General features: G+C 52.6%; 10 protein-coding genes across 10 annotated transcripts; 5 read left to right on the top strand and 5 right to left on the bottom strand.

Moving 5' to 3' along the window:
* Nucleotides 1-535: 535 nt before the first annotated feature.
* Nucleotides 536-3,181, top strand: LTS14_001001 (uncharacterized protein; the record flags this gene model as incomplete). The annotated part of the gene is made up of 2 exons (XM_064833710.1): nt 536-768; nt 826-3,181. The coding sequence occupies 2 exons, from the start codon at nt 536-538 to the stop codon at nt 3,179-3,181; spliced, it is 2,589 nt and encodes an 862-aa protein (XP_064698671.1).
* Nucleotides 3,182-3,318: 137 nt separating this feature from the next.
* Nucleotides 3,319-5,356, bottom strand: LTS14_001000 (uncharacterized protein; the record flags this gene model as incomplete). The annotated part of the gene is made up of 2 exons (XM_064833709.1): nt 3,319-4,949; nt 4,999-5,356. 2 exons carry the CDS (start codon nt 5,354-5,356, stop codon nt 3,319-3,321), a joined length of 1,989 nt encoding a protein of 662 aa, XP_064698670.1.
* Nucleotides 5,357-5,916: 560 nt separating this feature from the next.
* On the bottom strand, nt 5,917-6,954 carry LTS14_000999 (uncharacterized protein; the record flags this gene model as incomplete). Its single annotated transcript, XM_064833708.1, has 2 exons — nt 5,917-6,830; nt 6,939-6,954. 2 exons carry the CDS (start codon nt 6,952-6,954, stop codon nt 5,917-5,919), a joined length of 930 nt encoding a protein of 309 aa, XP_064698669.1.
* A 975-nt stretch (nt 6,955-7,929) lies between these two features.
* Nucleotides 7,930-10,497, bottom strand: LTS14_000998 (uncharacterized protein; the record flags this gene model as incomplete). The annotated part of the gene is made up of 3 exons (XM_064833707.1): nt 7,930-10,187; nt 10,240-10,310; nt 10,367-10,497. 3 exons carry the CDS (start codon nt 10,495-10,497, stop codon nt 7,930-7,932), a joined length of 2,460 nt encoding a protein of 819 aa, XP_064698668.1.
* A 2,068-nt stretch (nt 10,498-12,565) lies between these two features.
* LTS14_000997 (uncharacterized protein) lies at nt 12,566-13,541 on the bottom strand (the record flags this gene model as incomplete). The annotated part of the gene is made up of 3 exons (XM_064833706.1): nt 12,566-12,606; nt 12,665-13,219; nt 13,268-13,541. The coding sequence occupies 3 exons, from the start codon at nt 13,539-13,541 to the stop codon at nt 12,566-12,568; spliced, it is 870 nt and encodes a 289-aa protein (XP_064698667.1).
* A 1,381-nt stretch (nt 13,542-14,922) lies between these two features.
* Nucleotides 14,923-15,265, top strand: LTS14_000996 (uncharacterized protein; the record flags this gene model as incomplete). Its single annotated transcript, XM_064833705.1, has 2 exons — nt 14,923-14,988; nt 15,086-15,265. The coding sequence occupies 2 exons, from the start codon at nt 14,923-14,925 to the stop codon at nt 15,263-15,265; spliced, it is 246 nt and encodes an 81-aa protein (XP_064698666.1).
* Nucleotides 15,266-15,873: 608 nt separating this feature from the next.
* Nucleotides 15,874-17,771, top strand: LTS14_000995 (uncharacterized protein; the record flags this gene model as incomplete). The annotated part of the gene is made up of 5 exons (XM_064833704.1): nt 15,874-16,165; nt 16,221-16,629; nt 16,683-16,706; nt 16,774-16,810; nt 16,872-17,771. 5 exons carry the CDS (start codon nt 15,874-15,876, stop codon nt 17,769-17,771), a joined length of 1,662 nt encoding a protein of 553 aa, XP_064698665.1.
* Nucleotides 17,772-18,939: 1,168 nt separating this feature from the next.
* On the top strand, nt 18,940-20,048 carry HEM15_1 (ferrochelatase hem15; the record flags this gene model as incomplete). Its single annotated transcript, XM_064833703.1, has 2 exons — nt 18,940-19,158; nt 19,302-20,048. 2 exons carry the CDS (start codon nt 18,940-18,942, stop codon nt 20,046-20,048), a joined length of 966 nt encoding a protein of 321 aa, XP_064698664.1.
* Nucleotides 20,049-20,537: 489 nt separating this feature from the next.
* LTS14_000993 (uncharacterized protein) lies at nt 20,538-22,389 on the top strand (the record flags this gene model as incomplete). The annotated part of the gene is made up of 2 exons (XM_064833702.1): nt 20,538-21,012; nt 21,053-22,389. 2 exons carry the CDS (start codon nt 20,538-20,540, stop codon nt 22,387-22,389), a joined length of 1,812 nt encoding a protein of 603 aa, XP_064698663.1.
* Nucleotides 22,390-22,458: 69 nt separating this feature from the next.
* Nucleotides 22,459-24,567, bottom strand: LTS14_000992 (uncharacterized protein; the record flags this gene model as incomplete). The annotated part of the gene is made up of 2 exons (XM_064833701.1): nt 22,459-23,249; nt 23,307-24,567. 2 exons carry the CDS (start codon nt 24,565-24,567, stop codon nt 22,459-22,461), a joined length of 2,052 nt encoding a protein of 683 aa, XP_064698662.1.
* Nucleotides 24,568-24,804: the final 237 nt, after the last annotated feature.

Raw genomic sequence — 24,804 nt, 5'->3', positions numbered from 1 at the left:
TTGTTAGATGTCTACAGTACAAGCGCTGTGCAGAAGAATTGCGCCTTGCCTTGACACGACGCACTTATGCACCCTATTCCATCCGATGGCGAAATGAATACTTTTCCAACCACGTCCGTCTCATCATGAACGCCTCAACTCCACCCTGAACACGACACGTGGATACCGGGTCAGTGCTTGCCCATGCAAGATTGGCGGAGATCCCTTCTGTGCGGATTTTGCGGGGAGAAGTCAGAGCCTCTAGATTAAAAACGTCCCTGCTCGGTTACAGGATGGAGAGCTGCCTGTGCCAAATCTCGTGATGTATTGAAGGTTGTGTCGATCTTGTTTGGTTGGCCTTGGTACTTGTACAAGGTTTGGTCAGGTGTATCATTTCGGTGTCTCTCGTTTCTCATTTCACTCTGGATGTTTGACAGACGTCGACGGATTTCTGTACCAGAGTGATGGAATGATATTGGTGGTGACCGTGGACGACAACAGCTTTGGTATGACAAAGTAGTCTTGTGTGGACTGGCGAGAAAAAGGAGGAAGCAAGATGTATCATACGTTTCAAGCTGCGACAAGCGTCGTAGGTGTAGATGAGAATGAAGAAAGAGGCGCAAGAATACCGGCATCGAGACGGATATCGACGAGCAATGCCTGTGTGGAATGTCGGAGACGAAAGATCAGATGTGACGGGACACAACCATGTGGACAATGTCAGTGGTATCAGCATCCGGACCTGTGCACTTATTCGAAGCCGGCGCAGAGAGTGATTCCGTCTAGGAAGTAAGCATGTCGAAGGTAGACGACCGTGTACGAAGTGCGCTGACAACGCGATCGTAGGCTCGTAGATCGACTTCAGTCCCAGGTCGACCAATACAGCTCCGTCTTCTTCCGCCTCTTCCCAGGCAGAGATATACAATCGATCATATCCTTGCCACGAGAAGAGCTAATCAACCTCGCTTTGACGCTCCCAGCAACAGTGACCTCACCATCGAGCATCATCGAACCAAACACCTCTATTCCCGACTTTCACAGGCAGACATCCGACGGTGCGCAAAGCTTGGAGGCTTTGGAGCAGGCTCCTGAGCAAGACCCAGTATCAGACGAAACAAAGCGACATCGGGATAATGTCCAAGGTATCAGCGACGACATCAACGGTCTGTCTTTGTCCGTGGACACGCAATCGTCTTATGTGGGTGTGTCCTCGATCACAGCAGCATTGAAGGTGATCTTCAAGACGGCGCCGGTCGCCCGTCCATTTATCGTGCAGAGCTATACAGACACTGCATTGCCCAGCAGAAGCAATTCACCGCCTCCACAAGCAAAGGACTATGATCCAGACTACCTCCCTCCCGCAGATGTGGGACACAAGCTCATCGAGTCTTATTTTGCCCGTGTGCATGTCATGATGCCCATGGTAGACGAGGACAACTTCTGGCACACATATCTGTACGGCGAGCGCAAGGACTCTCCATGGCTGGCTCTCCTCAACATCGTACTTGCGCTCGGCTCCTTGGCAGGCTCGACGTGCCAGGATGAAGATCACATTGCGTATTTTCAGCGAGCGCGAGTTCATCTTCATTTGGAGACGTTCGGTAGTGGCAATCTGCTTGTTCTGCAAGCTTTTGGTCTGCTTGGCGGCTACTACCTTCATTGGCTCAATCGACCAAACGAAGCTAATAGCTTGATGGGGGCTGCTTTGAGAATGGCCACGGCGCTTGGACTGCACCGGGAATACAGCGATGGCCCGCCTGCCTCGAACGGCGCGACTGCCGTGCGAAGTATACGCAGTGAAGTGCCAGTCGAGATTCGGCGGAGGACGTGGTGGAGTCTGTTCTGTCTGGATACCTGGGCTTTCATGACCACTGGGAGGCCTTCGCTTGGACGCATGAGTCCAGCAGTGACGGTGCAGAGTCCTAGGATACCTGAGCAGATGAATAATGCGCAGTATCTTGCTTCTCTACGGTTGCTGCCAATCATTCATAACATTACTTTCTGCAAACTGGCGACTCAGATCCAGGACAAGCTGGCTGTGCAGTCATTGCTAAAGCCTGATGAGCTGTTCGCCCTCGATGCAGAGCTCGTTCGCTGGCACGACGATCTGCCTCCAATCTTGCAAGCTGTCACCGAAAGATCCGCAAGAAAGCAGCGTTCCGGATCGAACATCAATGGTCAACCGAATCTACTGACACCATCGCCAGCAGCAGCTTCCATGCGCAACCCCTTCGACTTCTCCCAACCACCAGATCGGGATAACACAGCATGCCCGGAAGTGCTCAAGACACCTCGTGCCATCATGCACTGGTGGTATATGACCTTGCGTATGCTAATGCATAGACCATATCTGCTAGCAGTAGCTCTGCGCAGAACACCTTTCGCCAACATGACTGCTGAAGAGAAAGTCGCAGTCAGCAAATGTCGTGTGATTGCTAGCGATGCTATTCGAGACATTGAGGCGACATGCCGACAAGAACTCATCGCCGGCTGGAATGCCGTGTGGCTCATGTACCAAGCGACCATGGTACCATTAGTGTCACTATTCTCCTATCTATCCTCATCAGCCGCATATGTGAAACCAGACAGTCCCGGCAAAATCTCTACGGACGGAACAACAGGAAGTGATGAAGAGGCCGAGAAGTGGCGAGCACAAATCGAGCTCGCGATCAAATTCTTCGACAGCATGCAGCACTATTCCGTCGCGGCGAAGAAAAGCAAGGACGTCGTGCAAAGACTCTACGATGCGAGTAAGCATGTAAGGCAGTACCACGAGGCATTCTATCTTCAGCAGCAGTTACAGCACAGCCAACGCCAACAGCAGAGCGCCGCGCAGAATTACGGTGACGTAGCTGCCAGTATGGACGTCTTCAATATGCCTGGCGTAACCAACCACGTCCCTATGCCCAACACTGCCACCGCAGCCACAGATTTGAATGCTGGTGCTGGTGGCGCTGGGATGAGCACATGGGGTTTCAGTCCCTCTGGCGACGCAGCCATGAAATCCTTCTGGGACGATATGATGTGGGATACCTTTCCCGAAATTCCGGATGTCACGAACAATGCTGTGCCCGGTATTGACCAAATCGATTGGTTTTCTATGAATGGTGGTGTGCCCGGGCAGCAACAAGGCGGACAGCCTTTCGATGCGCCGGGGTGGGCAGATTGGAATTATCAGGATCCACAGCCGCCGCAAGGGTGAAATGATATGATGGAGAGGACTACGTGATGCGATTAGATATCTACTGATTTGACTATATGAACACCCTGCCTGCACAAGGTTATATCCAAAACCAGAGAGCTCCGGAGTCCATACTATCCGGACGAGTATACAGAGTTCTACCAGCCGTTATTCTGAGCATAGCCGCCGGGAGCGTTGGCACCAGGACGCAGAGTCGAGGTTTGAGCCCAGGTGGAGGTCGTCGTCTTGGTAAGATACACGGGCGGTGTGGAAGATGTCTTGACGCTTGTGTATGCGCTTGGTACGGAGGATGTCTTCACGCTAGAGTATGGAGGCATGCCGGAAGATGGCTTTACGCTGCTGTAAGCGGGAGGTGCGGAAGAGTTCTTGCTTGTGGGTGCGGGTGCTGAAGAAGTCGGCTTAGACGAAGTGTATCCTTGTGGAGCCGAGGAAGCCTTGACTGAGGAGACTGGTGCCGAAGACGAAGAGCTCTTTGTGCTAGAAGAGGATGGTCCGTAGCCATAAGCGTATACTGTTGGGCGCTCAGACGAGGAGCTGGGTGGGCTGCTCTTGCTCGTAACAGTCGTGCTAGAGACTTTGGTGCTTGAAGTCGTAGCCGAAGCTTTGCTGCTGCTGCTTGATGGTGATGGGGCATTGAAGTAGCCGCCGTATCCACCGATGGTCGATTTGGTAGAGCTTGAGGTCGGCGTGTACGAGCTAGGTTTGACTGAATTTGTTGTTGGGGCCGTGATACTCGATGATGGAGCGGAGCTCGAGGCCTTTGTGCTTGAAGAGTAGCTGCCATAGCCACCGATGGTGGTTGGCTTTGAGACCATGACAGGTGCGCTCGAGCTAGAAGTGGGCTTTGAGTAGACTGAGACGCTCTTCGACTGATACGTCGTGGGTATCGGTGCCGCGGTAGAGGAGTGGGAGTAAGTCGATGGCACTGTCACCGCCGAGGAAGAGGAGGGCTTGGATGTGTACACAGAAGGTGTAGCCGAAGAAGTTGATGTCTTGGAGCTATAGACAGCAGGCGTAGGGGCTGAAGAAGTAGATGACGGTTTGGAGTATGCAGGGATAGTCGCCGAGCTCGAAGAGGATTTGCTAGCATGACTGGTTGGTATAACGGGTGTGCCGGATGACGGCTTTGAGTATGCCGGGATGGTCGCTGAGCTCGAAGGGGATTTGCTAGTGGGTAAAATGGGTGAGCTGGAGGAAGTCGTGGTAACAGCCGGCTTGGAATATGCCGGGATCGTTGGGGAGGACGTGCTGCTGGATGTTTTTGTGGTCGGAACGGTCGTAGGGGAACTTGGTGAAGACGAAGAGGACGTGGTGGTAGATTGGGAGGTCGTAGAGCTTGTGACCGGCTTGCTCGAAGACGGTGTCGTCGTTGGGACCGTGGTAGGTGCGACAGGCGAAGATGATGTTTTCGGAGTGGTTGGCTGAGACGTAGGTGTAGTTTCTGGAGCCTTGCAGCTGGAGAAAGAGCTGAGAGAGCAGGACGAGGTTGTGGCAACCATCGTACTGTAGAGCATCTGCTCAGAAGTACTCGTAATCGTGGAGTAAATGGCGCTGGACGTTGTCAAGACAGTTGGGCCAGATGCAGTTTCGGTCAAAGTGCTAATGATCGACGTCGATTGTGGGTAAGTTGTATGGCATTCTGAAAGCGAAGTAGTGCTGGTAGTGATGGTAACAGGCTTCGTGGTACAAATGATCGTCGAAGTCGTAATCGTCGTCGGAACGGTCTTTGTCTCCCAACCGGTCTCGGTGGTCATAACGGTCGTCAGAACTGCGACTGGTCAGTCAAACACCCAAGAGCTGTACGAGAAAAGACTTACTGGTTGAGTACGAAACGTAGGTGCTAGTGACGGTCTTCGTGATCACACTGGCCTGCATGCTAGTGCTCACCTGGGTGGACACGACAGGGGTCGAGGAAGTCTTGATGCTGGTGGAATACACCGGACTGCAGACACTGGATGTCTGCGTGACGCATGATGGGCTCGTGGGTGACACTGGGGATACTGGCGAGACTGGCGAGACTGGCGAGACAGATGTCGGCTTCGTTGTTGACGGAGAGATCGGAGCGACAGGCGAGGATGAGCTAGACGAAGAGCCATAACCGTAAGCTGGTGCTCCACGCTTGACAGCTGCAGTCGCGAGGCCGGCCAAAGCCAGGAATGCTGCGGTGATCTGCATCTTGAATCAGCGTTGCTTTGCAATCTGATGTGTGTCGGTGGCAGGCTGTACATTCTCTGCATCGCGATAGTATATGTTTCAAACAATCGATGGGCATTAAGGCCGGATCCGGCGGCTTCCCAGAGATCAAACAAAGAACATTGCTGCGAGAACAACTGGGATACGAAATTGCCAAGACTACTGTGATCTTAGACATAGAGATGTGAACAAAGGAAGTGGTATTTGGGATGGCAAGCGAGATAGCTGCGAAGTGCCCTCGGCGCAAGGCTACTGAGGAATTGTCGCGTTTTGCTGCAGACCTGGACGCGATCAGGCAGTTGGATGTATGATCAGCGGCTGACGTCGAGCATGATAATGAATATGGGCGTACTTCGTTGGCTGTGGAAAGAATATTGATTGAGTTTATCACTAGGTATGTATTACCTTACGTGAAGCTGTGTGGTGGAAAGTGAAGCTTTGATGTATTCTCAACTCGTGATTCGTTATATGACTTACTATCTTACCTTGACTTATTCTTGCTGAGCTTTTATCCTCAGTGCACTACCGTCCTCCCCTGTATTCTACTCGATATCGACCTTCTTCACCTCCACGTATCCAGCGTCAAGCTTAGGCACGTCCACCCTCAAGACACCATCCTCAAGCTTCGCGCTGATGCCATCCATGTCAACCTGCGCGGGATTCGCCCTGCTGCCCAGGCGCACCTTCCTTTCAAATGCCCCGGCCTTACGCTCATCCAGTGCAAGCGTCTTCAACAGCTCCTCATCGCCCGGGCGGTAGACGACTCCAGCGATATTGAGCTCAGACTTCTCCGAGTCCCAGTTGACTCCCACGTCCTCCTTCTTTGCTCCTGGCAAGGAGACGTGTACGATGAACGCCTCAGCAGTATCGAAGACATCAACGTCGGGCTTGAAGTCTTCAGACTTGTCGGTCGCGCCACCCTTCTCGCCATCGCCGAAGATATGAGACTGAAACATCTCGGCTAATCCTCCAAAGCCTCCTGGACCGAAATGATGCTGGCCGTGACGACCCCATGGACCTCCGAAGCCGGCCCTGCCGCGGCGGCCGCCTCGGCCACGCCCACCAGGAGGGCTGTGATGGCGATGTGGTCCGGGTCCGTGATGTGGTGGTGGCCCGTCAAAGAAGGGTGGAGGAGGGCCGCGTGGCTCGGACGGACCTTCGTCGGGGTTGTCGTGTTCCGAGCCCTTCTCGTTGTCAGGAGGCGGGCCATGCGGTGGAGGTGGAGGTGGTCCACAATGACGGCCAGGCGATCCGTGTCTGCGACCGCGATGAGGGAAAGGTCCGAAAGGAAAGGCACCCCATCCTTCAGCCCATGGATTTGGGCGTTGTTGCCCGTTGTCGGATGTAGAATCCTCGCCTTGTTGGTTACGGCCGCCGAAGGAGGGGTGTTGAGCGCCTTGCTCTTCGAGCTGAGCTACCCAGTCCCAGAAAGGCGCTGTTTGGTTGTAGTATCGTACTGATGGCATGATTGATGTGTTCCTTTGTTGTGTTGATAGAGACAAAAGAAAGGCACATACAGGGAGACAGGGAAGCAGAAGCTATATACTTACGCAAACACACCTACCTCCAGGCAACGGCATATGGTAGCAACAGGCGATTAGAGGTGTCGTCAGCTAGTCCGAGACGGCTCGTACGAAGCTGTGAGTCAGTATAGACGTTGGTGGTCGTGGAAAGAGCAGCAGAGAAACCTTTGGAAGAGGGGTGGTGCTGCGGTGCCAGGCATGATAGGACAGGCATGATATCGGGGTTATTGTGATAGGTGACGAAGTGTACGTAGACCACAAACGCCACGCGGCCCAGAACGTGGTGGAGCTTTGGCGCTGTGGCAAAGTTGCTTGACGCTTGATGATCGACACTCGTCATGCGCCACACCAACCCATGAGTTGCCGTTTGTACTCCGGCATCATTATTGTAGTAGTACTCTCATGTATTGCGCGATCGTAACGTATCGTGAACTCGCTGGAACTTTCAAGCACGTACAACGAGCATGATTTAGACAGTCTACCTCATTGACCTAGCAACGCGGCGGTGGACTGGCCGACGATTGTGATTATTGAAACCCTCCCCGTGTGCGAGGCCGTCAAGCACACCTTGAGTGAGTGAAAGAGCATCCCAAGTGCGTGGTGACGGTTATATGGAGGCGGCAAGTGGTGGTAGAACCATTTCCTTAAGATACTATAGTACAACAGCAGCGCAGCAGCCATGAGCCACCGCCTGGTCAATGAAGACCTCTGCCGTCCATGTGCAAAGACCTCAGCGGTCTGAAAAAGCAATCACCACTGCCGCTGCAGTACCACGCAAGTCCATGAACTCCTCCCTTTCGTTGCAACAAGCAAGCAAAAAAGCCCCCAGTATTACCAGCGTTCAATCGCAGTTAACCAGCACCGTTTTGCGAGCCCCCGACCATCGTACACAACTCTCAGCCAGAAACCGAGATCCCACCATGCCATGCCACCATTCATCATCCCATCATCCCCCCACCATATCACCCCCTCCTTGCTGCTTAACGTCCGCTGTCAGCCAGCGGCGAGACGAGCCGGACGATCAAGCGAGATCTAGCGGAGAAGATCCTTGCGCATACCGAGCACGACCTCAGCCTTGTGCAAGTTTGTGCTCATGATTGTCTTGCCGTCGGAGAACTTCTCGTCGACGTTGGGTGCCATGGTGAAGAGCACGCAGTGAGCGGGCGGATCTTGAGTGAGATCCAGGCCAGAGAACTCGTCGTTACGCTGCACCATTCTGTTGTAGTCCCAACGATGACCCGAGCCGTACCAGTTGCAAATGAAGTTCTTGGGGTCCTGACGCATGCGAACGCCGATCTTTAGTGCCTCGAGGACAGGCTTGTGGAGAAGCTTGTAAGCCGACTCGTGCTGGAACTCACGAATGGCAGGCTGGAGAACGCTGACGAGATCGTTCGTGATAGCGACGGCGGTATCCTTGATCCACTGCTGAAATCCAGGTAGCTGGGCGATAGAGCGGGCAATGCGCGCGCGCTCATTCGCCAAACCGGCTCTAGCACCTGCATCATTGGCGAGCATCATGTCCACCATTGCTCGAGCTTCATTGTTGCAGGCTGTGAAGTACTCAGCCGTGAACGCAACGCTCGGGAAGCGGTTGAGGATCGTGCTGTCGATGGTCTCGACAACGAGGCACTTGCTGATATAACCAATGAGCATCTGGATGGTGTACTTCGGATCGCGAAGCACGACAGTCTTCGTGTTCTGGATGCTGTTGTTGAGCTCAGCCATATCCTTGATCAGCTTCTGGATGTCTCGATCGGAGGATCTAGGATCCAGGCGCTTGGTCTTCACACCGCGGACGGCAATCTCGACGCCCACAAAGACGGAGTGAAGAAGCTCGTGATACGGCTTTTGCTCGAACTCAGCAATCGGTGCAGGTCCTGGGCGGCGTTGCGGAAGGTTAAGAGCAGGACCGAAAACATCGTCGCGAGGGTTGGGCTGAGCGATGGTGGATCGTGGATCGCTTCTAGACTCGGTGGCTGCGGCATTGCTTGGGCCAGCTACGGGCGTAGTGATCGAATGCTGCGGAAAGCCTTGATACGGATAGCCTTGTGATGGCAGGTATTGGGAGGCGTGAACTTGGTGAGTGTACGCGCTGTTGGAGAAGTTCATGCCTGCCTGAGTCGGGGTGATAGGAATCGTGCTCAATCCCAGCCTGGCAAAGTTGTCGTTGACGTTCTGCATCATGACAGCCTGCAACCTCATTTGAGCTTGTGCCTGCTCGAGCTGCTGCACCATCGTAGCATGTTGCTGCTGCAATTGTTGTTGATTCGCAGCTTGCTGCGAGAAGGCAGCGTCGTACACTTGCGTGTTCTTGTGCAACTGCTGGTGAAAGAGCTGGGCGACCTTCGCAACGTGCTTGGAGTTGTGCAATGCGTATGTGTCGAGACGAGCCTGGAGGCGAGTGTCGCTGGCTTTGAGCTGAAGCTCGAAGGCGTCAAGGTCGCGGTCATTCGCCAAAAATTGGTCACGCACATCGTCAAATTGGAAATCAATAGACGCTTGACGATGGTCGGCATCCATGTTACGCTCTTCTTGGTCTTGGATGTGACTGTTGATGTTGTGGAGGTCTAGACTGGATGCCTGGTTTTGGGCGGTACCGCGAGCGAAGCGAGTGTTCACACCTTGGAAGCGGCCCATGTTGCGCTCCTCCGCATCGTCGATGCGGATCTCGGTCGCCTCAGTCTGGATCCACAATCTCTCGTTGGTACGACCTTGCTGCCTGTTGATGAGATTCTGCTGTGCTAGACGATCCTGATGTGCTAGACGATCCTGCTGTGCTAGACGATCCTGCTGCGCTAGACGATCCTGCTGTACTAGACGATCATGCTGCCCGTCAAGCGGCCGGGCGTGGATGCTGAGCATTCTCCCGTGGTTGTTGATCATCCCTCGGTGGTTGACGAGTGCGGCACCGTGCTGATAGTCGGGAATGATCTCGGCCTCATCCTCAACGATAGCGTGTTTGCCTAGATAAGAGACGTGCTTGATCTTGGTCTGGTCGACTGGATTGACGGAGGGGTGGCGCCCGATGGTGCTACCAGAGGATGGAGTACGAGCATGGTATCCCGTCTGCTGGTAGGAAGAGATGGCATCGCGAGGAGATGTGACCCGAGCCCATGGATAGAATTCACGGTGCTCGGGCTGCGACTCCACAGTCTCGACAGATGTGTTGCGATTGTGCTCGCCATGATGGAATGTCGGCGAAGTTGGCTGAATGGCAGGGCCGCCATCCCAACCGACGCCGCTGTCAGGAAGCTTCATGCTGACATTGCTGATTGTGCGCATCTTCATATCTGATGGGCGTGTTAGCTGAAGACCTGTGTAGTGACATTGAAGTGTACATACCGATCGTGCCCTTGGCAGGAGGGCTCTGGATGCCTTCTTCGGTCTTCTTCATGTTACCGGACATCGGGTCACTATACACGCGTCAGTGCAGGACAGAGCACGAAGCTCATGGAAGAGGAAAGCTCACCCGCTCATGGTCATGTCATTAAAATCGATGGAGGTCTTGCGGCTACCACGTCTATCGCCCATGACGCCGGTACTGCCGAAAGGTCCTCCACCAATACCGCCGCCGCGCGCTCGACCGAGATTTCCAGACATCTTCTTGCCGGAAGGTGTCCACTTGCCAAACCTTGCCGAAACTGACGCGCTGAACGAAAAAATAAAAGTCTTACCGGTGAAGATACAAAAGTAGCTCCACTGCAAAATCGTGTGTTGGATGTGCCGAGGAGCACCGTGAGTGCGTTTGTGTGAATGTGATCGCTGGAGCACAATGTCGGTCAACGTGTCGTGCGGGAAGTGGAGAAGTCATGACGATGACAGAGGAAGATGCTAACTTACCTGTACTGCTGAAAAGGATGGCGTCCGATGCTTGAGATGCACGACGTAGCTGTGCAAAGTGTTGTCGACCTTGTGGGGGTGGAAGAGTGAGAAGGTGAAAGGTGAAGAAGTTCGACGGAGGATGAAAAGGGGCGGCTTTATGTGCGAAACGCTTGGTGGGGGAGCTTGAGGTATTGGTTGTGGTTCAGGCTCTCCTTATTGTTCCGATAAGCTCGATCTATTGGTGCTTGTGACCTTGGTCCTGCAGAGACGGTGGCGCTAGGGATGTCGAAGCCTGTTTGTGGACTCATCAGCTTTCGTGAAGGGAAGGAGCGACTGCTTGGATCGGGCGTGGGGTTAGGTGAGGCGTGGTGTCAAGCTGTGGTGGAATCTACCTGCGCGAGGCTCTTGTGCACGGAGACCGACTGGATCTGTTGCCAGCTCACCGGGAGATGGCTATGGAACGCGAGATAGTGCGGACTTTGCTTACCTCGTCGTCGTCCGACCTTCGTGGAAGAAAATATGGCGTGGTCGACTCAGCTTCGCCCTCAGCTTCACCCAGTCGCCAGGGTCCAGATCAATCGCAATTGCCTCCGCCAGTGCATGCAATGATCGCACTAGCTCCTCAACAGTGCAGCTTCACCGGTCTTGCAAACGGCGCCGTATGACTCGAGCGAATAGAGTCGGAGCGAACATGTGCGACCTAGTGAATGATCGCTGGACGTCACTACACAGAGACGGATATTAGCAAACTCGACTGAAACATGATGATATAGCCTCATACATGGCTGGAGGGTAGATCTCGAGGGAAACCGAGATGTTGTGACAATTTGGAAGCGGTGTCAATGTGTTGTGAAGACGATTTTGTCGCCGGTAGGGGGATGGGGGTCGATATATGCTAGCTGAGGTCTGGCGCTAGCACGTGATCGTGCCTTAGGCTTCGTGCTGTTTTCCCTTCACTTCAGCTAAGTTAGAGCCACCGAGAACCAAAACTACTATTGCCAAGCTCCTCAATGATCGTCCGTCTCTTCATCAGATTGCGCTGCGACTTGTCATTAGGTCTGTAGCCGCGACAGAGTAGAACTGGGGCCGTCACCAGTATCGAGGAGAGGGTGGGAAAACGTCAGTACAGAAGGTTTGAAAACGATGTCGTCCAGGGTGTTGCAGAAGTGAAAGATGTTCTTCAGGGGCAACGTACATGTCGAAGGACATCAAAGGTAGCATATGATCGTGCCACAGGCCTGATAACCTTCCTATGCAGGTCGGACGCGGAACGGGACAGGCTTGTGTTAAGCTGTTCAACATAGTGATCGATAGGCAACCGCGGTAGCTCGTCCCTTCGCCGCTACAGAGTCTTCAGCTTGCTGTCGTATGCATGTGTAGTTCACCCGGTGAGGACCCTTTAAGTTGGAAGCGTCTGTAAGAGGATCAGCCGTAACTCATTAATCTCCCGCACGCAACCTTTCGAGCTCTCTTGAAGTCCATGTATCTGCGGCAACGAAGATGGGATATGAGTTACTGTATCTGGGTACATCTCTACCCAAGTAAGCTCGCCATCATGGAGTACGGGTGCAGCTCCGCAGCTCGTATGCTAATACCCGTATATCACGTCCGACTACTCGAAGCGCGGAAGTCATATTACTGTTCCTGACACTGCTTTCGGAGCACCATCCAGCCACCTTTGATCATTCAGGATGCGTTCCATACAGTACTGGCGATGCTATTTGCTCGGAGACCTCTGTTGTTGCGAGAGAAGGATGTCAGAAAAGCATGAGGATTCGAGCGGCGTCAGTCGAGTCGTATCGTAGCCACCCGTCTAGCGCTTTGGCGTATGTCTGAAGAGTCATGCTCAAGGAGACCATGGTGCATAGAACTCTTCTCTCAGGGAACCTGTTCCATTCACGGACACGTCAGCACCGCCATTTTTGGAAGCCTAATCATATCTTACCGTCCTTATTGCGCGGCTTGACCGCAGTACTTCCATTGAAGCGCTCTGTAGCCCAATCTCGAACTTGCCAGAAGTCACGGCAAGTATGCTCACGAGACGAGTTGATGTAGTTTTGCCCGAGACCAGGAAACCATTGTGTAGGTACAGGCGTGAGGCCAACATTGCACATGGCGAGCTGTCGAAGATGGTCCAAGCAGTGAGCTTTGTGCATGACACCATGTTCCGGGTCCTGAGGATAGATCTTCGGATACAGTGACATTCGGAGCTGATTCAGGCAGTGCAGAGTATGCAAGACGTCAAGCCCAGCGACGTATCCTCCATGGTGTACGTTCCAAGTAGTCTCGATGTCGTCCCCATAGGCTTTATGGGCCTCATCATTGGTCAACAGGAAGTACCGATCATCTACTAGCTCGGACCAGGCTGCGTCCACGTCTGCAGTGTTTCCAACATACTTCTGACTGGGCGAGTCGAGAGGGATAAAGCCATGTTTACCTTTGAAGTCCAGACTGCCTGTGAACTGCGTCACGACGACTTCGATAGCGGACTTGGCACTTTCTGCAAGGCTATCAGTATGATCGCATACCTAGCGGGATTTGATCATACCCAATTCCGTTGCATATCCCTTCGCCAAGGCGCCAAGCTCGCCGCTACTTGTCCTCGAGCTTATCAGGTATGTGATGAGTGCAGTCAAGACAAGCGAAGCTCCCCAGAGTATGGCCACAGGCCGGTCGGCAGGTAATCGTTTGGTAGGAACATGAATGGTCACATCGTCTTCGAGCAAAGGCTCCTCGGCGGCGATGTCCTTCTTCTCTGCCTCGTATGGGCCAATGGATGCTGTCGAGCGCTGCCGGACATGTCCCCTCGGTGTTTGAAGCATGATCTAGATTCGCTAGATTTGCTTCCTCTGCGTTTTGAAGTTGGGCGTCACAGCAGTGAGGTGAGGTTGATGGCACACGACTCTTTCGCTCAGCTTTTTGCGACAGCCTCATCATGACTACTGTGGGCTCCATCGCCACTAGCCTAGATGTTTGAGATTGCAGGTGTGTCTGAGACCGACATGCCTTGGCACTTGATTGGATGGGGAGGATCATGGGCGGCTCATGGCCCTGCAGCATACGTGTCGAGGATCTTGTTCACGATAGTCCATGGCTGACAGCGCGCCGAACATATCAGCAACGAACCCAAGGTATATCTTATGCAGATAACAGACATGTAGGCATGTGTTGACGTGTCAGGAGTTCAAGGCTGATCGGAGTTGTGGTCGCCGCAGCCATGAAAGAAGGGAGTTGATTGCGATCCGATCACCAGATCCTGGAAATCTCGGGATCGAGACAAGATGCCAAGCCGGTCGACCAGACGAATCCAAGTCTGAGTCTGAAAACAATCTCACCCTGCACCGCACCTGCGACGAACCTCCAGCGTGTCGACGATGATACAGTACACCTTTAATATAATTTCGTAAGTCCGAGCAGACCATGGACTTCCGGATCACGATCTTGCCGAAAAGGACGAGGCAGGTTCCAGCCGCAAACGCCATGATGTGCAGCCGCCCAAGTTGAGATATATGTCAGGAAGCGCTGGCATGGCATTGCAGGTCGGTACATAACACTCAGGCGCTACCCGCTCTCAATTCCCTCCCAGCATAATTTGCGACTCACCACATGTCAATGGTATCTGGCGCCCGAGACTTTCATCTCTTCTCTTGTCTCCCTCCAGAACTTCGGAAAGAGATATGGCGCTTCTGCCTCCCCATCCGCACTTGCGAAGTCGACTACCCGGTACCAGACGTCGTGTTTTACTATGAAGGTAGCGATGAGCACAGCCAATTTCCTTGCAAGCCGGGGAAAACGACTTATCTCAATAGTTGTCCACCAACCATCACGCAAGTCTGTAGTGAAGCCCGAGAGGTCGCCTGCGAAACTGGTGCTATAACAGGTCCCAGGCTCGTCCCTGAGGCTCCATCGCATTGCCAGTTGATCTCCGTACTGTATGTGGAGAGCATCTGGCTCGATACTGCACGAGATTCTTGGCACCTCAATTTTGATGCTACTCACACTGAGCAATACCACTCACATGGCAACCCTCTTGCTTATCTTATCTGGCATTCTATGCAAACCAGGTCTCGCCTCTGCTCGTTCACTCTGGATCTCTTGACTTACAGGCGTTGTGGATATGACAGAGGTTCGAAAGAAGATCGTCCGGTTCCGCTTGCCAAGGACGTGAAGGCGTTGAAGCGATTCCCGGTCTTGCGGGTAGTCATGAAGACCATCGTTGTGCATATGCCACTTGTGCAAGGTGCTCTGATGGGCATGTTTGGTCTATTCGTAAGTCCTTCTCTATCACAGAGCATCTGCTCTCTGCACGGTCTTCCAGTTTCAACACAGCTACGTGTACTGAAATGATTATCTAATCCGCTTTCAGGCCGAAGCACCTGTCCAGATCGTCGAGTTCACCGAGGATTTACGCATGGATGCCTACTTCAGTCTGGCACAAAGCAGCGAGAACGCTGCAGATTCTATGACCCTACCGCAGGATTTCGAACGAGAGTCTCTGGAAGCTGCTCAGGATCGACTTAACGCTGTAGCTATGGAAGCATACTAGGACGAAGAAGTAGCAAGCAGACTAAGGCCGGCATCTATGTTTCGATTGTGCGCTCAGATGTGTAATCACGAGTAGTGTATCTAAAGCTTTCGAAGGAAAGAACACTATATGTATCAAAGTTGACCCGCAACGTATTTCGGAGAGCGTGCAAAATTGCCAAGGTCTTGCGGCTCTCGTGTACATGATCGATCGATCATGGTCCCAAGTGATACCTCAAGCACTACCAAGGCGGCGGGGATCGCATGCCAAGCCGCCTTCTTTCCGTCATGCTAGGAAAGATTCAGCGATAGCAATATCACGTTTCCCAATGACCGAGAGACTCATCTAAATTTCGCGCATGCTGCGCCCTACCATCGGCACTATTGCATCCCAATAGATGACCATTGCGAGAGATTTCTGTGGAAGGACTTTCCTCTTCGGGCGGGGTCGCGCAAGGATGATGTGAAGTGTGAAGTCATTCGTGGCTTCGGCCCGTAAGGAAGGATCGCTGAGACGGATAGAAACTGCGCTCTCGTTTCGTCCATCCCGTGGGTCGCAACACATGCGGTGGAATTCGAAGGGGTAGTGAGAGGAGGTCAAGAGGAGAAGAGCCAAGAACATCACTCAGGATGCCTCGAAAGCAGTCAGAAGGGCGTCGAGCTTCTCTGCTCAAAGACGACGAGCATTTGGCTTCATTGGGCATCAAACAAGAATTACAGCGCAACTTCTCGCCATTGTCGATGCTGGGCTTGGCCTTCGCCATCCTCAACTCTTGGACTGCGCTGTCTGCCTCCCTCTCCCTCGCTTTACCCAGCGGTGGACCAACCTCTGTCATCTGGGGCCTGATCACAGCAGGCGTATGCAATCTCTGCCTGGCAGCCTCTCTGGCGGAATTTTTGTCTGCATATCCGACAGCAGGAGGTTAGTAATGTCCCGATGGAATGTCTAGCCGTTTGACCAAGCTGAAACTGCCTAGGACAGTATCACTGGGTCGCGACGATTTCATGGAGAAGATGGATGCCTATACTCTCTTGGATTTGTGGTTGGATTGCGTGCTTCGGATGGATCGCACTGACAGCAACCGCCGGCCTCCTAGGATCGCAGTTGATTCTGGGCATCATCTCGCTGTACAACCCCGATTTTGAGTCCAAACCATGGCAGCAATTCCTCATGTACATTGGGTACAATGTGGTGGCTGCCCTGGTCAATGCCTTTGGAAACCACATACTACCTCACGTCAACCAGATAGCAATCATATGGAGCATTGCAGGTTTCACCATCATCTCCATCACAATCCTGTCGACGGGTTCGCCCAACTTCAACTCAGGCGACTACGTATACAGGCAGTTCATCAACAATACGGGATGGCCTGACGGGATCTCGTGGTGATTATATCTCATCCTTTCACGCATATGCTTTGTTGCTGACAAATCTGAAGGATGTTGGGCTTACTCCAAGGCGGGTAAGTAGATGCTGCCACATACAACTCAATGACTTATAGCTTCGCTTCTGACATTGGATACTTGTAGCCTTGGTCTCATAGGCTATGATGCGACGTCCCACATGGTAAGCACGCCCCTTGCTGCCGTCAAGAGAGCTCCATTGTGCTAACTGTCTCTCCCCTCAGGTGGAAGAAATACCCAATGCTGCAATGGTGGCCCCGAAAATCATGATCTACGCAGTAGCCATTGGCATGTTCACTGGCTTCATCTTCTTATCCTGCCTGTTGTTTGTGGCTGGTCCGGTCGACGAGGTCATCGCATCGCCCCTCGGTCCACTCGGCTATATTCTATACTATTCCACGGGAAGCAAGGCAGGATCGGTCTGCCTGCTAATTTTCCCGCTGGTCTGCTTGCTGTTCGCCGGGATTTCCATCATGACGACTTCTTCGCGCATGACCTACGCCTTTGCGAGGGACGGAGGACTGCCGTTCAGCCGTTTCTTCGCCCGCGTACACCCGAAGCTGGATGTACCGCTGGAGGCTCTCGGCTTGACCAATGCCGTGGTGCTCATCTTCGGTCTTATCTTTCTCGGCTCTAGCTCAGCATTCAACGCAATAGTATCTGCCTCTGTGGTAGCGCTTGGGTTGTCGTACGCTATGCCGGTCGCGATCAATCTCTTACGGGGACGGAAGATGCTACCATCGACACGGTCATTCATATTGCCTGAATGGTTCGCCTGGTTCGCAAATATTCTGGGTGTCATCTACGTCATCGTCACCACGGTCCTTTTCGTTTTCCCGCCCGCACTTCCAGTAACTGGGAACAGCATGAACTATTGCATCGTCGCATTCGCCATTGTGCTCATAATCAGCATGATCCAATGGTTCGTCGATGGACGCAAGAACTACAAAGGCCCGAAAGTCGAGCTGGACGACCAAGTGCTCACAGCGGTCAATTCACCAGTGAACGTCAGGACTGCTTCTGTCGTCCAGCAGCAGTTCGACACCCAGAAGGCGCGCGAGGCAGCTGCGGGAAGCAATGGCCGGCAGCCTGTCGGCCACGAGATACCGGACAAAGAGGTCTGATCGTACATCAGTCGGGTCGAGGTCAGTCATCTTCTCTCAGCACTGCCATACTTCTGCACTGATGATTTTATTATTCACACTGTCCGATATATCGTGACGATTTCTATTAATTTATCCAATTGTTCCTTCTGATGCACACCTTGACGGATCTAACCATCCTCTTTGTTCCTTTTCTTGTCAAACGCTGACACGTGGCAAGCAGGTTTGGATCACATGTTTTACATTCCATATAGCAAACTTGTACAGAGCTTCGGCTTCAGTCGCCTCCCCGTGAATGACATCCCGTCTAGGCAAGCTTCAGCTTCTACACACATTCATCAACCGGGGGACAATGTGAACCCAGCAGCGCCACAACTCATGTCGTGGTCCAAGCTCGATCACGCGCGTGTTCTTGAGTATAATATATGAGCCTCCATCTTACTGACCTGTATCCCTTTTCTCTCAGCACATTCCAACCACTGCGTGTCCAGTGTGACTAGTCTTGGTCGACAAGCAACATCACACGGCTCGTATCCCACGACTGCTCCGCTCCGCGACGATGCCGCCCTTCAACTACGCAGGGGTCACTCGTGACGGCCCAACAGAATGCAATCAAATGCAGAAGTTCACGAAGGATGCTGCCAAGAGGCCGGAAATCGCGGATGAGGCGAAGAACAGCTTCCTGAGCTTACCCTCTGAAATCCTGACGGTAACCTTCGAGTCTCTGGCCAGTAAACGTGGCCTTCGCCAAATGTGTCACGCCAACCAATCTTAATCTGCCATGGCGACACCAATACTCTATCGCGAAATGGCTATCGACATCAAGGATACCCTAGACATCAGACTCTCACAGCTCTTCACTGGATCCAGCTTGGGCTTGCAACATGTCAAGCACCTACACATCAATCTCCAAAACAGTGATAATTCGCCACAAGCTGCGTCCCAGTGGCTTCACATCTTTGGAGGATGGACGAGGACTAGTGAGAGGCTAAGAATGAGATTGAAGGAAACAAGCTAACAGATATGGAGCGGCGTCCAGCAGGTGTGTTATACCGAGAAGATGAGCGGAGGCATGGGCATGAAATGGAACGCGCTGGCGGTAATGTCTCGGTATGACGGCCTTGCTCTATCCACTGCTCGATGAAAATGTTGAGGGACAAAAGCACTAGAGTATACATACCCTTCCAACATGAGTTACCTCGTTCGCACAGAACGCATCCTAGCCTACGTATTCGCCTTTTCCTTGACGCGTATGACATATTCGATGAGCGATACTCGAACTCACGACCTCAAATTCCGCCAAGGACATGAAAGTGGAGACTTCTTATGTTGTACCATCCGGTCATATCTGTGGGCGCTCGGACCATTCATGAAGCTGACCTGCTTGGAGATGTCATCAGGCGTACATGTATGCAGCTGACCTTGAAATTCATAGAGGTCTCCCAGGCCTCTTGTGTTGCTCCCTCTATCAAGTGCTTTCACTTGACTTGTCTTGGTTTCCACGCTTAAGCCACCATGAACATCTTCCACAGATCACTAGCTAGACTCCAGACATCGCGCGGGTCCTTTACAGGCAAGGCAAAGTCGCAACGCAGCGGCCACAACAAAAGCGTCGGCGTCACGTCCCGAGATGAGTCGTGCAGAGCCAACTTCTTCGGTCTACCTGCAGAGCTTCGTATCCAAATATACGAGCATGTCGCAGAGCAGACGAAAATAATACTACCTGCAGTCAGATCACGAGGGAAAGTGCCCAATGCTCCGGGCCTACTCATGGCGTGTAGAAGGACCAGGCAGGAGTACTACCCAATTCTTCTATGCACTGCTGCAATCACGGTAGAAGTCATCCGCTACGACTTCGACAATTTTATCAACGTCCTAGCCTCCATGTCAGAAGAGGATGAAGCCGCTCTTCGCTCAAACCAGCGTGTCACAGTCATTCTTTCCCTATTCTGCTCAACAACCCGAGAGGAGCGACCTGCGTTGTTGAGATGGCTACTTCATAGCTACCGCATCACGACCAAAGATGCAGGAGAGAGGATACCCGTAAGCTACGATATCAGCAGTGCAACTCGTGCCAGGCTTCCAGCAGGATCGCGAAAGACCGCTACAAACTTGTCCATGTGCCGAGACACGCTTAGACTCTGTAGGAACATTCTCACGCTTGCTGGTATCGTCAAGGAGCAATTGGAGCCGAGCTATGCGCTTCCTGAGCTGGAGAGGATTGTTGCGGATCTTCGAAAGTGTTTGCAGAAGATGGATGATGAGGCTAGAGCACTTCGAGATGCTGAACACGGTTGAGTGAAGGTTGTATGAACGGTTAAAGGCTGAGCAAGATGGTATCTCTTCGCCGTCCTGCTCGAGAACATGGTAATGTGAACCAAACAAATATCACCTCATGTCTTGTCTCGTATGATCATGGTGTTATCTGATTGAAGACCTCTCCTCCTTCAACTTGGCTGTAATGACCGCAGTGAACAGCAACAGTCGTGATCTGTGTCCGGATATCCTATTTGGCACGAATGATGAATGTAGGAAAGAGAGAGACTCGTCATCTTCGAGGCGACGACAACGGAAGTAGGTCGAGCACCCCAGACACTTTTCCAATCGTGCCAGCATTTCCGTCTGCAACGTCACGGTGAAACTGGCCGATAATCAAGCGTAGGTCACAAAGCTCGTATTTTATCGTGTAGGTGTTCTTCTCATTGCATTCTACAGATCTTTCATTCTCGTGGTCCTTACTAGTCGATTTCGTGGCTTCATACTTGCCCAAACGCTCGCTCGCCCATGATGGTCAGCTCTAACAATGCAGGACAACCGTCCAACAGCCACGATCGGGACGACAACGGTATCCTCTTCCAGACATTCGAATGGCATACACCCTCTGAGCCACCTCCACCACGGGAGACATACTCTACAAAATCTCACTACGGCCGTCTAAATCGTCTCTTGCCAGGTCTAGCTGCCGTAGGAGTGACCCGTGTCTGGCTGCCACCTGGCTGCAAGGCAAATAGTCCGGGAGGCAATGGCTACGACTGCTACGATCTATGGGATCTGGGTGAGTTTGATCAGAAATATGCCAGGAGTGTGAAATGGGGCAGTAGAGAAGAGTTGAGGAATTTGATGGACACCGCGAAGAGGGAAGGTATTGAATGTATCTGGGATGCTGTACTGAATCACAAGACTGCGGGAGATAGGACGGAGGATACTTGGGCTGTCGAGTCGGACAAGGAAGGTGTGCTACGTGAGAATACTGGAACATGTGGTAGGTGCTGACTGTGCAAACTTGTCAGACAGACGTGTAGAAATATGTCCACCAAGAAAGATTGAAGCATGGCTACGGTACGACTTTCCTGGACGAGAACGAGAAGGCATGAAATACAGTGGCATGAAATGGCGAGCAGAGCATTTCAACGGCACAGACTGGGACCAACGAGGGCAAAAGAACGCCATATACAAGCTCATCGACGACCCAGCCAAGTACCCGAAGCCATCACAGCAGCAGTCAGGCAACAAAACTGTTCAATTTGGCATGAATCGTCTCGCACGATTCGCTAACAAGTTCCGAGCTGAGGCTCCACCAAGACGGCCCGGCAAAGATTGGGCGCAGGATGTGGACGACGAGCATGGCAACTATGACTATCTCATGTTCTCCAATATTGACCACTCGCATCCTGAGGTCAAACAAGATCTCATGAACTGGGGTCGATGGATGCTGGAAAGCACTGGTATCAGCGGCTTCAGGCTAGATGCTGTGCAGCACTTCTCCTACAATTTCACCAAAGAATGGACAGCACGAGTACATGAAGTCAGTCAAGGAAAGAATGGCAAGGACGCTTTTGTTGTCGGCGAGATCTGGACTGGTGAAGTGCACAGAATCACGAAATGGCTCGATGTAGTTAGCCAAGGCGCTTGCGCATATGATTCGCCACTACTTTATAACTTCTCGCGCATATCGGAGGATGTACGAAAAGGCAGCAAGAACGCTGATCTGCGGACTATCATCCGCGACAGCCTGCTGGAGATTCGACCGGATGTCGCTGTCACTCTTGTCACGAATCATGACACTCAGCCCGGTCAGACGTCGTTCACATCGATGCTACCAGAGACGAAAGCGCTGTGGTATGCTTTCATCCTCCTACGACAAGAAGGCTACCCTTGTGTCTTCTGGGGCGATCTGTACGGCACTCGTGGACCGAAAGCTGAACCTCCAGCGTGTACAGTGCCAGATGGCAAGGGCGGCAGACGTAGCTTGTTGCCTAACCTGATGATGTGCAGGCGTTTGTTCGCGTACGGTGAGCAAATCGACTACTGGGACGCCATGTCTTGCATTGCTTGGACACGAGCTGGGTCACCAGACAAGCCTGGAAGTGGATGTGTCGCCCTACTGTCCATTGGCGATGCCAAGGAGAAAGTGGAAGCCGACAACTGGACTGGGAAGAGTATATCATTCGGCCAACCTGGCGATTTATATGTGGACGTGCTGAGGATAGCGGAGCAGCGAGCAGATGTCAAGATCGACGAGAAGGGTACTGGCTTCTTTCCATGCAGAGGCATGAGCGCTAGTGTGTATATCAGGAAGGATGCACAAGGGCTGGAACAACTTCCCATGCCCTTTAATCTGGATGCATATGCGCTGTGAGGGTAATGGAGTGTATAACGGCAACATACTTGCGATGCTGGGAGAAGCAGATATTCCCGACACTAAAAACTAGATCCTGGCATACTCCAAAAACTTCTTCGGCACATCAATTAGTTTCGACCTCAAATACTCGCAGCAATTCTTGCCAAGTGTGTCATATGTCGAGCAACTATCGTATCCTCGATCAAGGTGATCATGCAGCAAGAAGTGTACGGCACGAACATGAGGCATCTCGAATCTGTCGATGCGCATTACATCATGCGATGCACCGTTCGTCGCACCGCTTACTTTCGCCTTCTTCTTCGCTGGCTCAGTGGTGTGTCCGTTCGCAAGGTGGCCCGCTGAGAGTGATGTGATCTGCGAGGGTTGCTGAGCCCATTGGCCAAACTTGGCGCACTCTTCTGGTCCCAGGAGCTCGCGGATCTTGGTGACTGTGAGAGCACTTCGAAACCACTCCCAAATTTCATTGTTGGGTGACTCGCGGACGAAGAAGCCAACGTTGCAATCTGAGGCTTTGTCACCTGAGCGGCCGAGCACAATTGTGCCAAGCGGTACTCTCACAGTTTCACCGTAAGCAGCAAGGTCGACAGGGCTGTTCGTGTCATACGAAGGCTGCTGGCGAAGATGCTTGGCCGTATTCGTTGGTGGTGGAATGTCAATCACATTTTGGCCTCCACCACTTGGAGTGTAGAGCAGGTGTGCTCTGTGTGTGACGGCTGATTGTGGGAGCAGCGCTGGCCAGTACTCGTAGAAAGGCTTGCCTTCTGCTAGTCTCGTGTCGTTGCCGAGAGATGCGCCTGGGCAGCTCATCAGGAAGTTGACCATGCTGATGCGGAAGAAGCCTTCCGGATTGCGCATGTCTAATGACTTGTGTCAGCATGAACAAGCTTGCATGAAAGTGTTGTCGATGTCCGTACTCAACAGCTCTCGATCTCTGCTCTGTGCAAAAATACGCAAGTCGACAGTAGCGACATCTTGATTACGAGGATCGACAGGACAGTCTCCGTTACGTGTGAATTGCAGGCAGGTGAATTTCTTTAGCCGTTCCTCACCCAGCTCATATCGAATTTGCTCTTCAGCATACTGGCACTTCTCATCAAGATCCAGGCCGCAGAGGTAGATATGGTACTCAGCTTGGTAGCCGGCGAACCCTGAGATGCCGACCTTAGTAGTGTCTGGACCCGGCAGTCCTCGCACGCCAGATACTGTCACTTGGTCATCACCAATCTGCTCGATACGGATACCCTCCAGCTGAGCAACGACATCGCTGTTGTAGTACATCGGCCCTTGGATCTCGTACAGCAGCTGGCTGGTCACAGAGTCGACTGTCACGCAGCCGCCGGTGTTTTGCTCCTTGGTAATAACACATTGGCCAAGATGATCTATCGCTGCGATTGGGAAGCCGAGATTGACATGTTTTCGCTGTCTGAGCAAGTCCTTGAAAGAAGACATATAGCCACCTGTCACATAAGCTCCGCACTCGATCAAGTGTCCCGCCACAAGCGAACCGGCAAGTTCGTCCAGGTTCGATTGGTTCCAGCCATGCCACCAAGCAGCAGCACCTATCGCAGGCGCAGCATCTGCTACCCGGCCGGCGATCACAATGTCTGCACCTTGTCGAAATGCTTCTGCGATACCGAGGCCTCCAAGATAGCATTGAGCGCACACAATCTCGTTCGGCCAGTCCTGGATCTTGCGGCCGTGCATAAGACTTTCGAATGTCTCGCCGTGCTTGATAAGTCGACGAACATTATCGGTCTGCTCGTCACCCTCAATCCAGGCTACTTTAAGATCGTGGCCCTTGGCTTGGACTTTTTGGAGTACGAGCTTGGCCAGCACTTCGGTATCGCTAGCACCAGCATTGACCGCAAGTTTGATTCCTCGTCTAGCTAGGTCATCAATAGCGGGTTCGAAGCAATCCATGAAGTTCTCAGCGAACATGGCTGTCTGGAGCTGTTGTTCCAAGTTGAGTTGGCCAAACTGCTGGCTCTTTGCTGAGAGTTGCTTAAGGGTCCGTTGCTTGCCACTGCCGTGTATCGTCATGGTCATTTCTGATAGCCAGTCGCCAACAATGACATCGACATCTTCGTTCTTTGCCAGAGATGAGATTGCACGTACGCGGTCAGAGAAGCCACCGCTGGCGCCCCCTACTCGTACTGGTCTCTTGTGCGATGCCATGCTGGCTGTATTGAAATTGACCTGCGCTGTTATGCTAGAAGATTGTAGAGATAGGATAAGAATGACAGGAACGCGTTATAAGGATGCCCACCTCTCTGTTAATACTTAGCCACTGTCAATCTACACACTCGTATCGTGTGCTTCTGCATGACCTCGCTAGAATCGGCTTTCGCGAAAGCTCATCCGGGCTGTAGCTGTCGTGCCGAATGTGTGTACTGTACCTTTTCTCCACCACCG

This window comes from Recurvomyces mirabilis (assembly GCF_035927965.1).
Source record: "Recurvomyces mirabilis strain CCFEE 5264 chromosome Unknown scaffold_2, whole genome shotgun sequence".
In the NCBI taxonomy this organism is placed as follows: domain Eukaryota; kingdom Fungi; phylum Ascomycota; class Dothideomycetes; order Mycosphaerellales; family Teratosphaeriaceae; genus Recurvomyces; species Recurvomyces mirabilis.
Note: the sequence above shows the minus strand (reverse complement) of the source record. Positions and strands in the feature narration are given on the sequence as shown.